Source organism: Phalaenopsis equestris, unplaced genomic scaffold, assembly GCF_001263595.1.
Source record: "Phalaenopsis equestris unplaced genomic scaffold, ASM126359v1 Scaffold000276, whole genome shotgun sequence".
NCBI lineage: Eukaryota > Viridiplantae > Streptophyta > Magnoliopsida > Asparagales > Orchidaceae > Phalaenopsis > Phalaenopsis equestris.
In genome coordinates, this window is record NW_018164718.1 from 2173439 (window position 1) to 2186162 (window position 12724).

Sequence of the window (12724 nt, forward strand, 5' to 3'; positions counted from 1 at the left end):
ACTTGATGCAGAAGAAACAATTGGGGAGAAGGTCAGAAGATTTACCTGTAGAGCAAAGTATAGATTGGAGCATTCATTCAGCTGCTTAACGTTTTCGTCCTCCTCGTCGGCTTCAGAGAGGTGGAGCGGCGATGAATGTGGTGAGGTGGCGGAAGCAGGAGGCGGGTCGGTCTTCGTAGACGTTGCCATGAGGGATAGCGTATTTTACGCTAAAAACAATAAGAAAATAAATGCAAGAGAAATGTGTGCCACGGACGTAAATTTCCAAGAAATATAAGGACGACATTGTTCATCATAATTTCAAGTTCTTTGCTGGTACAAAATATCATATTTTAGATTTTGAAAGAGTCGATAAATGTAGCTTGGGGCTGAATGAGATGCTTAACAAGAGGCACTCATTTGTACGTGATATTATTGAAATGACATTTGGCATTTGGAAAAAAGAAGAGCTATTTTGTGTGATATATCCATCTCCTTTTTCAATAAATAAGTAAAGTTGTGATAGCTACGATGGCTCTTCACAACTACATTATTTGACATCCTTCACGTAACAATATTTATTCAATAATGCAGATGAGGACCAATCACATATCACTATCGAGACATACAAATATAGTCTAGGCCTGTCAATGTCACAAGTTGAACTTGATTTACATGACTCTTGTACACAAGATGAGGAAGATGTTGCGGAGATGATGGAGTTGAGAGAGCAAATTACAAGTTCAATAGTTAGTGGGTGAAAAATTTTGCACTGCATTTTCTTTATTTGTGTAATGTTTTAGAAAAGTAACTATTCTTTATTGTAATAACATTGCATGCAATGATGTTCATGTGAAATTTCGATTCATTGCAAATTATTTTTTCACTTTTGTCCCACATGGATGACATCCAGGCAACCGTGGGTTTAATATAGATTTTTTATGCTTGCATGTTTTTTTTTTGGTTTTGAGGTCTATGATAACATAAATGACCTTAGGGGTTCTTCAAAATGGTCTTTGTGGTGATATGACTTTGTTACACATATGAGCTCGGTATTACATGATTTAAAGGAAACCAAGAAACCCTATTTTTCAGTCAAATGACTGATGGGGTTCTTTTGGATGGCATTTTGTGGCATTATGGTTTGTGATACATCCGAACACGACTTTATGTGGTTTAAATGCAACCAAGATCCTATTTTTCTCTGATTATAATGATTGGGTTTTTTTGGATGGTTTTTGTGGTGATTTGCTTCTGTGGCACAATGTGATCAGTGTTACATGGTTTAAAGACAACCAAGAACTCTTTTTTTAAAGGCCTACTGTCTTCTTATATTGATGAATTATTTGTTGGTTTATACTTTCTTTGAGACCTCATAACTTTATAAAACTTTAATTGTGTATTTCTATTATTTTTTTTTGCTAATGTTGCATCTAACAGTTTGTATTTTGTGATTTTAAACCTCCAAGAAAGATGAGCTTGAGGTCTTTCGGTGCCTCTAAAATATTGTACTGCTACTGTGAACTGTAGTGTTCTCTGCTTACTTTGTGACATGAGCATAGCTATGGGAGTCAATTTTACAAGAGTCCAAGGAATAGATCATGGGAGACAATTTTACAAGCGTCCCAAAAATAGATCAGAGAACTGTGAGTTCTTCAAGTGGGCAAATCAATTTGATGATTTCACCTCCAATAGTGATTAGACATGAAGAGTTTTGTTAGAGCAAATTATCTCATTAAATTAATTATTTGAATTTTAAATTCAAGATTATGATAATATTAAATGTTATTTTAATAGTTTTATTTTTAATTTTTATTGTTGTTACTCGTTGTTTAGTGAGTTGTAAATTTTAATTATGTAATATTCAAATTGAATATATATTTTTATGTATGAAATGTGCAATTAGGACTGATTATGTTATAAATAACACAATAATATAGGGGTAGGAAGTTCTTTTTAACTTAAACAGCTGCTGCATAATTACACAAAATAAACAGACACACAGTTTTCCCCCATAGCTTCTTAGCACAACTGTTGTGCAATAGTTTTAAATAAATTGCAACCGTCCCAAATAAACTCTTAATTCTTAAAAAAACATTTATTTAAAAACCATCCTCAGCTTAGCATTAATCTGTGAATTGTAGCTTAATTTGATTTGAGAGGCTTCTAAAGCCTATTAAGAATGGTATATTGGCCTTCAAGAAGTTTAAAATAAGTATTGTTAAATTTTCACGTGCATTTGGCGGTCAACTAAGCAAGCAAATGCCCTAAATTTTAGAAGACAAAATCAAATAAAATGTAGGCATTTTGATCACTTGGAATAGAATTGGAGCATTTTAAATTTATTAAACAATATCTTGTGTATAGATTTGCTTATAATTTTTGTTTATAATGCCTCTTTTTAAGTCTATAAGTATAACTTTTAGGATTGTATTATCTTCAAATATTCTACTCTTTTGATTTTGATCTAGTGCAACCACTTCTAATTTTCAATGAAATGCTAGGCGTAGTCTTCAATTTTTTCAAAAAATACTTATTGTTAAAAAAGATGTTAACAACCAAACTTTAAATTGATTTATCCATTAAAAAAAACCTTTAACTCCTCATAAATCTTTAGGACAAAATTAAACCATAAATACTTGTAAGAAACTCATTTCCCAATCACTATGCTGTCTTCTGTTAAAACTGTGAGTTGCAATGCATCTATGGATAAGAACAATTTAATTATAAAAAATTCAATACAATCATTAATTACAAACAGATATTTATGTCCCCACATTAGAAAGGCCATACTAGCTATAAGCTCTCCCATTATTTTTCCCTAAAAGCTATTTGATTTTCTTTAATGGCAACGTATAGGAATAACTGTATATACAATCTCTAGCTGTGCTGGTTGCCTTTGCAATATATTTGTAACATATCTGTCATATCAGTTTCCATGGGCTCAGTATTTTTAATGGCTTCTGATTTCTCACAATGCTCTCTATACTTTTGAAGGTAACTTTTAGCAGAACAAGCATATTTATCTAACCCAAGTAATTTCATGGCATGACATATATCTTCTCCACTTAAAGTTTGTCTATTTTCCTTGCGACACTTATCAGAAGCTTCCCCAGTTATAAAGGCTATGAATTCCGATGCACACTCTTGCATGGTTTGCTTTGCTTCTTTTGAAATCTTAGCTTTGGATGGTAGAACTTGCTTCATAATTCTTCCTATATTTGCAATTGGCAGTAGAAGATCCTGCACATTTCTGCACCCTTCATCTTTGGCTGTCGTCGTGATATTTGAGTCTGAGTTTTCATCCATTATCTTCACCTGGAAGCAAAAAAGATTAAAATGACCAAAACTCAATGCATTTAACATGGATAACAAATAATCTATGCAAAAATTTATCTTTTTCGCCATATAATTATAAGAACTGTAGCAGAGCATGCTTATAAGTCAAGTTTTGCATGAATGTCAGTACCTGGAAAGAGAAGGTCTTTATCTGGTTCAAATTTGATGCATTTCAAGATGTATTGCTAAGAATAAATAGTTGATTATCTAAATATTGTATTAGTCACGGTTGATGGCTTGTGACATGTTGTCTATCAGACAGAAGCAGGAAGATTAACATCATTGAATGTGTCGTGATCATGAACTACTAAATCTTTAATTATATAGTGATATAAGCCTAACATTGTTTGGTATGTCGGCTGGTGATTCATAAATCTTATTTGCTCCACTAATCTAATGTGCTTAGATTGCTGTTTCAGGATATCATATAATTTAATGAAGTATTGGAGCATTTTCTTTGGTTTGCATATTTTATTCATCATTTAGTTGACAGTTGTACATGATAATGCGCTCATGTTATCGCTTATTAGATCATGATAATGTGCTTATGTTTGTGCTTTGTGACATAAATCTGGATTTATTAAATGTAATTACGGGATGAATTTACAAGATTTGTTTAGTCGTCGCTCGTGAGGCTGAGTTTCGTCACAGAGAATTTGATAAATCCAAATTTAGCGAACTTGATAACTCCAATTTACCGTAAAATTAAGTCACAACCAAATGCCTCCAAAGAGCTTAATTAAGGAAAAATTGTGTGCTATGTAGAGCTTTTTTATGGGCTTATGACTTGTGCTTGGTTTGAAAGGATTGTTACCATTTTTATTAAATGTTCTCATTATAAAAAGCCGAAATTTCGACTTTATTCGGTTTGAAAAAATCTAACATTTTATAAAAACACATGAGATATATTGTAATTATTTTTTTTTTAAGAATAGAGATATTTTTTTAATTATATTATATTATTTTATTTTCATCAATATAATATCGAATTAGTTAATGTGAATCATTAGATTAAAATCTGTTCATGAAAACATATATGACACAAAATTTCATAGAAAATACTTAATATATTTTCTTGAAGTCATTTACCGTACCCTGTTGTTATGGCCTTGATACTTAAAATCATTTGTTTAAAGTCTTTCCTGAGCTTAGTATTAAGCTCTAAATTGTGGCTTAATTGGATTTGAGAGACTTCTAAAAGCTGTTAAGAATGGAATATTGGCCTTGGAGAGGTTTACAATAAGTATAGTTAAGTTTTCATGAGCATTTGGCGGTCAGCTAAGCAAACAAATACAAATACCCTAAATTTTAGAAAACAAAAATAACATAAATGTAGGCATTATGATCACTTGGAATAGTTGAGCAATGTGGTTACAATAAAAAAGAGCACTTTAAATTTTATTAAATAGTTTCTTGTGTATAGATTTGTTTATATTTTTTTTTGTTTGTAATGCCACTTTTAATTCTCTAGATACAATTTTTAGAATTGTAATATCTTTAAATAATCTACACTTTTGATTTTGATCATGCACAACCAAAAATGGTCCACACAAATCTCGAGACAATCTAAAGATCCATATCACTGAAAAAACTATAAGGCCTCACAGGTTACTGATAGTTAGTTTAAATGATTAAAAGCCAGCCTAGGCGGCCGACCGATTGCTAGCTGACTAAAGGGCTGACGATTGACAGAAGGACTACTGATCGACTTAAGTTCAGTCTGACGACTAAAAGGCCACCCATGCCAACAACAGATAAGCATCCACATCTGTGACTGAACAAAGTTCTAATATCCCTAACAATCTCACAAGTATCAACGCGAAGCTCTCTCAACAGCAACCCCCAAAGGTCTGCAAATTCACCAACCAACAATAATCAGGCTATGGCCATCCAGAGGTGGACCGACTTCTATACTTAATATTGACCAGATTCCAGGGCTAAGGCCAACAGACGTCCATATATAAAGTTGACTGACTTCCTAGAGCAAATGTTGATCGGTGTTCATTAGAACAGGTGTTGAAATTAGTTATGAATTTGAAAAGGCAAGCTGAAAGACAATAAAATCCGTGATCGTCATATTAAAGTAGGGGTAAGCATACAATTTTATCTTTTGTCCCTCTATCTTTTATAAATAGAGGGATCATAACTTGTATTAAGGGCTTTTGCCTCTAGGTTTTTTTCCCTCGTTAGGCTCTTCTTTCTAGACCCACTCTCTCTCTAAGGAGAAATCTCTCCTCTCTCTTGTTACCCCCCATTTGTAAGAAATAAAATGGGTCACAAAAATCGAGAATACCTCAATTTGCCCATACGGGGCAAGTATGTATATGATGCACCCATATTTCTCCATATTTGTCTCTCCCTCTCTATCTCTTCTTCATGGTTTCTACCGCTTTTATCTTTGGGCATACCTCACAAGAAAAATCTATATTAACATCCTAAATAGTGCGGTGAGTGTGGGTTATGCTACCAACAAGAAGGGAACTGTGCCATCAAGGAGGAATACATCTCAGAGACAATCCTAATAGGGAGCGCACGAAGGAGTTCACGCAACATTATATCTGGTGCTAAGAAATTCATCTCTATAGTATTTCTAGAGAGTTTGTTTTGAAGACAAAAACCACACCTCAGAAAAGGATGAACGACTCCCAATAGTCGGAACAATCCTTCATCGAAGGCTTATCGACGAGATCCAATGATGTTGAACCAATTGCAGGTGTCTGACATCTAACTCAGCTGATGAAGGGAGTATCATTCAAAAATTATTCATATGTTTATACGTAAATCTTATTAATATTTTCTCATATCCAATTGACATTTAGAGAACTAGAATCCAAGAAGCAATGTCGACAATGACCCAAAAGAGGTTCAATTGGCAAAATAGCTAGCAACGCTCCAACATCGTAAACCTTTGTCTCCAAACTTGAATTAGATAAATCTCTAGATTTCTTTCCCAGCCCAGAAGCCGATGCAAGGAGAAACAGACTCATGATTTTGAGACCCTCCACTATGCCTCATGAGCACAAAAATCTAGAGAGTTTAATCATTGCATGAAATTATGACAATTAAGATTTAATTTATTACTTTAAAATATTTCTTGTCTTTATTGTAGTTATTGTTATCAAGAAGAAAGAAAACTAAAAAACTTAATATGTACACTCAAATATGGTCTGCATAAATCTCAATCTAATCTAATAGTCCAGATCAAATACAAAAAACTATAAGGTCTCACTCAGTCCAGGCAACTTATGGTCAATCTGACCGGCTGAAGACTGCCAATAAACTGATAGCTAGCTGACCAAAGGATTCATGACCAACCGAAGGACTGCTGGCTGACTTAAGACTAGTACGACAACCAAAGGGCTACTTAGGCTAACAAAAGACAGAAAACCATGCTAATGATAGAACAAAGGTCTAGTAACCCAAAACAATCTCAAAGTATCAATGTATGGCTCTCTCAACAACTCCCCCAAAGGTCTTCAAAATCACCAAGGAACAATAATTAGGCAACCCGACTGGCTAACATACTCAAAATCAATCCAGTTTTCAAGGCGAAGGCCAACCGGTGTCCAGACATAGAGTCGATCAACTTTCTAGAGTGAAGGTCAATCGGTGTAAATACAAAAAGGTGGAAAACCCATTATGAATAGAAAAAGGCATATCAAAAGACAATAATATCCTATAATACTCCTATTAAAGTTTGGGCAAGCTTGTGATTTTACTTTTTGTCCCTCTATCTTTTCTAAATAGGCGAACCATAGCATGTATTGGGGGCCTTTGCTTCTCTAGGTTTTTTGCCTCTTTAGGCTCTTCTCTTTATACCCATTCTTTAGGAAGGACTCTCTCCCCTTCTCTCTTGGAACTCCCCAATTGTAAGATATAAAATGTGTCACAGAGCTCAAGAATACCCCAGTTCACCCCTGCGAGGCTAGTTTGTGTGTGTTATTTCCTTCTTTCTCCCTTATTGTCTCTCTCTATTTGTCCCTCATGACTTCTATCACTCCAATTCTTGGGCATGCCTCACAAAATAAATCAGGATTAAATAGATTAAGTGTAACCTCTTTTAATTTCAATAAAATGTTAGACATAGACTTCAATTTTTCCAAAAAAAAAAAAAACTTAATGTTAAACAAGATGTTAACAACTAAACTTTAAATTGATTTATCCATAAAAAAACTTTAAAACCTCATAAATTTTTATGATAAACTTAATCAATAAATACTTTTAAGAAACTCATTTCTCAATCACTATGTTGTCTTCTGTTAAGGCTTTGATTTGCATTGCATCAATGGATAAGAACAATGTAATGAACAAAAATTTAATACATTCATAAGTTACAAATAGATATTTATGTCACCACTTTAGAAAGGCCATACTAGCTAAGAGTTCTCCCATTTTTTTTTTCTATAAAGCTATTTATTTTTCTTTAATGGTGATGTAGAGGGTTAACTTTATTTACAAACTCTAGCTGTTGATTGCTTCTGCAATATATGGGTAGCTGATCTGCATATCAATTTCTAGTGGCTTCTAATTTCTCACAATGCTCTCTATGCTTATGAAGGTACCTTTTAGTAAAAAAAGCATATTTATCTAACTCAATTAATTTCATGGCATGATATGTGTCATCCCCACCTAGAGTTTGTCTGTTCTCTTTGTGACACTTATCAGAAGCTTCCACAGGGTATAAAGGCCATGAATTCTGATGGACAATTTTGCATGATTTCCTTTGCTTTTTTTGAAATCTTTGCTTTGGGTGGTAGAACTTTCTTCATAATTTTTCCTATATTTGCAATTAACAGTAGAAGATCCTGCACATTTTTGCACCCTTCAAATTTTGCATTATGTAGAAACGACTAAAATGACCAAAATTTAATGTATTTTGCATGGATAACAAAGAATATATGCTAATAAGGCTGCAGAAAACGTTTATTTTTTTTACTGGAAAAAATCTAAATTTTTAAAAGATTGATATTTTTGTCATATAATTATGAGAACTGTAGAAGAACATGCTTGCAAGTCTTTTTTTACATGAATGTCAACACCTGGAAAGAGAAGATCTTAAGCTGATTAAGATTTGATGCATTTTTAAATGTATCATTATAAACAGATAGCAGATTACCTAAATATTGTATTAGTCACCGCCGATGGCTTACAACTTATCTACTAGACAAAAGCAGGAAGATTAACATCATTGAATGTGTCATGATCATGAACTACTTAATCTCCAACTCTATATTGATATAAGCCTAACATTTTGTGGCCTGCCGATCGGTAGTTCATAAATCTTGTTTCCCATTAATCTAACGTGCTTAAATTTTTATTTCAAGATATCATATAATTTTAATAATTATTGGAGTTTTTGGTTTGGTTTGCTTATTTTTATTCATCATTTTGTTGAGAGCTGCACATGATAATGCTCTTCTGTTATTGCTTATTAGTCCATGATAAGACTGTCGATCTTATCCAAACTTTATTCATATAATTCAAGGAATCCCATGTCAGCCAACATCATGGATAGAAAATAAAATTTTTGCGTAGATTCAGGTATTCTAAAGGTGAATATCTTTGCCTGCTTCATTAATTGTTTTAAAACAGAAGGCAGGATTGATGATTGCAGCCCAAAATAATGCTATTTTGTATTAACTGATAAAGTATTCCAAGTTGGAAGTGGCAATTTGATTGCGTCCAGTGGGCGGTCACACACCAAAATCAAGCATGTTTTAGTTAGTTTTTGTGGTCTATATTAATGCAGGGGTTGCTTTATAAAGTTTTATTTCTTAATGATTTATACAATATGATTATATTTTCTAGATCAGTAGGATAAAAATGTAAATATTTGATTTGTGGAAGGGGAATACATGTTGCTCTGCCTAGCTACAACCTTCTTTAATGAAAGTAATAAATAGTTATCTAGAAATAATGAATCAACGAGCCTTTTGGAAAGAGTAATAATCCTTGTACTACTCCTAATATTAGCTTGCATTTATTCATAAGAATTTGTACTGGAACCTGTTTGTTACTTTGAATTTTCAACAGGAACTTGGGTTTGTGATCATCATTTGTGAGTGTGTGTGTGTGCATGTGTGCGTGTGCGTGCGTGTGTCTGGTGGTTTGTCACAAATTATTCTTATGAAGGGAAGTAATAGCATGCTGGGAAAAACTAAATATTTTATAAACTCAAAAATCATAAAGTACAACTCTCAAACTCACACTAACTTTATTTAGAAACTGACAAATTTTTTTTTGAGACTTGATTCATAACCCACAAAAGTATGGGGTATTTATATATATTTTGAAGTAATCAACACCACACATTATTTATTAACCAAACTAATCTCAAACATTCATTATTGGCCTACCACACCTACCACCACACATTCATTGCATGTCCACCTAACATTGGCAATTCAATTTTGAACGAGTTTAATTATCAAAATAAGTTTATTTTGAACACAAAATAAAGTTATTTCTTACAACCTCCCTTAAAGCTGATTTGTAACTCCAAGAATGCTTCAAAACCTTGCAAACATTTATTTTTTTAGTGGCTTAGTAAATATTTCTGTCGCTTGATCTTGAGTACCTACTTCTACTCCACTTCTTTTCTTGCAACATATTCTCTTATGTAATGATAACAAGTCTCAATGTGCTTCTTTCTATTGTGAAAGATGGACTTTTTTTGTCAATGCAAGTGCTGATTTATTGTCAATATTTGTCTTGAAGAGCACCTCTTACAGAAATCATAATTTTTTTAATAAATTTCTTAGCTAAATAACATGACAAACGCATGAAGTAGCTACTACATATTCAGCTTCACAACTTGTAGGTTGCTTCTTTGATGCCCAGAAGAACGTGGTAACTCCCATAAAGAACACAAATTTGATGGTACTCTTTCCAACATTTAGATCTCTACCTCAATAGCTGTCACTTTATCCAACAATTTTATATTTAATAGAAAAAGAGCAATTACTGTTGATTGTACCTTTGATGTAATGAAGTATTCTATTAACAATCTTGAAATGAGTTATCCTTGGAGGTTGCATATAACGACTGATTACCCAAATTACATAAGTAATTTTTGGCCTTATATGACTTAAGTAGAGTAGACCAACAATGATACTTTATAAAGAGTTGGATTTACTTCTTTTCTTATTCATTTTTGGACTATTTGACTCTATATTCCATTTGTATTCCAGCGGGGTAAAATTCATCCATTTTGAACTTTATATGTGCTTCCTTAAAAAAACTTTCTTGAGTGTTAAATATGCATGATTTTCTTATTTCACTTCAATGCCAAGATAGTAAGTCATAAGCTCAATTTCAGTTATTTCAAATTTTTTGGCCATTTCTTCTTGATTCTTTAAGCATATTTAATATAATTATATGTATATATCAAGTTATTTATGTATAAGCACACAATTAAAAATATCTATTTTTTTGAACTTTATTATAAAATGCGTACTCATATGGACATTTAATGAGATTTTTTCTTTGAAATACTTTTCATTTTGAGTATTCCAAGCATTGATGCTTATTTTCAACCAAATAAAGCCTTCTTCAATTTTAAGATTTTCTCTTCTTGTATTTTTACTTCATATCCCAAAGGTTGCTCGATATATTTCTCCTTTAGGTACTTCATTAAAAAAATAAGATTTCATATCCATTTTATATTCCTATTTAACTCTTAATTATTAATCTAATAATTTCAAGATGAGCAATAGGAGTGAATACTTCGTCATAGTGAACAAAATATTTTTATTTTATTCTTTAGCCACTAATCTTGTGTTGTATATCTCTATATCTCCTTTAGCATTCTTCTTCATTTTATATTCCTATTTAACTCTTAATTGTCTTTTATCCTTGAGGAAGGGTAGAGAGCTCCCATGTATCATTGTTTGTGCTTGCTTTAATTTCTTTTTCCATAGCATCTACTCATTTCTTGCTTTCAGCTACTTCTTGCTAGCCTAAGGTTCACATTCACAAAAATAAATAAATAAAAATAATGTCATATTGATTATTAGTTACCTCATACATATCTTGTAAAATTACAAAATATGGTTTCTTCTCATTTAAAATTTCACATAAAGATCTCGTTGATGTTGATCAAACATATGTTCTTGTTGATGGGCTCCTATGGTTCTTCTCTTACAATCTCTTTAGTTTTTGGCTACTTGTTTTCATCTTCTTTTTCAAAATAGAGAATAAATTTATATTCATCTCTTTATGTTTCTCTATTCCAAATATCTTTTCACTAAACTCCACATGACGACTAATGAGAGTTTTGTCATTAATTGTATGATAGAGTTTGTAACTTTTAGGGCTCGAGTCCTAGCCTGTTGACACATATCTTTCACTTTTATCATCATGTTTTGCTCCTTTTTTCATCTGGAATGTGAGCATATGGGATGCTTCTAAGGTTTCTAAGATGAGAGATTCATGGCTTCCTTCCACTCCATGCTTCTTGAGGGTCACTTGATGTACACTTATTGTAGGAGAACAATTTATTAAGCAACTTGAAAAATCAACCACTTCAGCTTTTTTTTTTTTTGGGCATTCTCTTACTTTTGAGCATTCTTCAATCCACGTTGAAAATTAATTTATTATTTGTCTTTGTTATTCCATTTGCTAGAAAAATATTGGCACTGTTAAAGGATGATAAATTCCATAATCTTCATAGTAAAATTAAAGTTCATAAGATGTGAACTGTCATCCACAACCAGATCTAATGGTCTTGATGTTAATGTCACTTTTCTTATCAACAAGAGCTTTAAACTTCTTAAAAATTTGAAACACCTCTGATCTCTCATCAGTGTGTATGAGCTCGAGTCTCTTTTTGGCTCTTGGAGTTGACTCCTTTGTAAAGCTTTTGCGAGATTTCTTTTCTATTAAACATCTGTCATAAATTTGATGAGGTTGATAGATGTAGGGTAACATATCACCATCTCCTTCTTTGGTAGAAGTTCAACGCATTCCAAAGTTCAGATGTACATATAGTAGATGACATTGCAGTGATGAATCATTATAATAGGCTTTTAAAACTTTACAACATCACACTGAATATCAAAAATAAACATTCTTTTTTTGACATAGGTACCTTAGCGATCAAACTAATTATATGATTTTTAATAAAATAATTATTTTTAAGTGAATGACATATTATTGCTCTAATAGTTGGCCTGAACTCAAAATACAATTCTTCACATTGGGTACAAAGTGAAACCTGAGATGAATTGATGGCCTTCATTCTTCAAACATATTAGAATTTTAAACTTACCTTCTACCAATATTTTTCTATTCATTTCTAACTGAGACATTTCCCCTTTTTGCTTCATAAAGCTCTACAAGCATGCTTCTTTCACCACACGTGATTCTTGCACCAATTTAGATATATCACCTATTTGTTTAGTCTTTA

At 32.4% G+C, this 12724-nt stretch overlaps 1 protein-coding gene across 1 annotated transcript; it reads right to left on the bottom strand.

Moving 5' to 3' along the window:
- Positions 1-2859: 2859 nt before the first annotated feature.
- On the bottom strand, positions 2860-6305 carry LOC110024798 (transcriptional activator hap3-like). The gene is made up of 2 exons (XM_020724955.1): positions 6225-6305; positions 2860-3297 (listed from the first exon to the last, which is right to left on the bottom strand). Exons 1-2 carry the CDS (start codon positions 6303-6305, stop codon positions 2860-2862), a joined length of 519 nt encoding a protein of 172 aa, XP_020580614.1.
- Positions 6306-12724: the final 6419 nt, after the last annotated feature.

Coding starts and splice junctions, on each gene's coding strand:
- LOC110024798 (XM_020724955.1), bottom strand. CDS start 6,305: ATGAGTCTGTTTCTCCTTGCATCGGCTTCTGGGCTGGGAAAGAAATCT. Junction 3,298..6,224: donor ATTCAAGTTTGGAGACAAAG/GTTTACGATGTT, acceptor TTTTGCTTCCAG/GTGAAGATAATGGATGAAAA.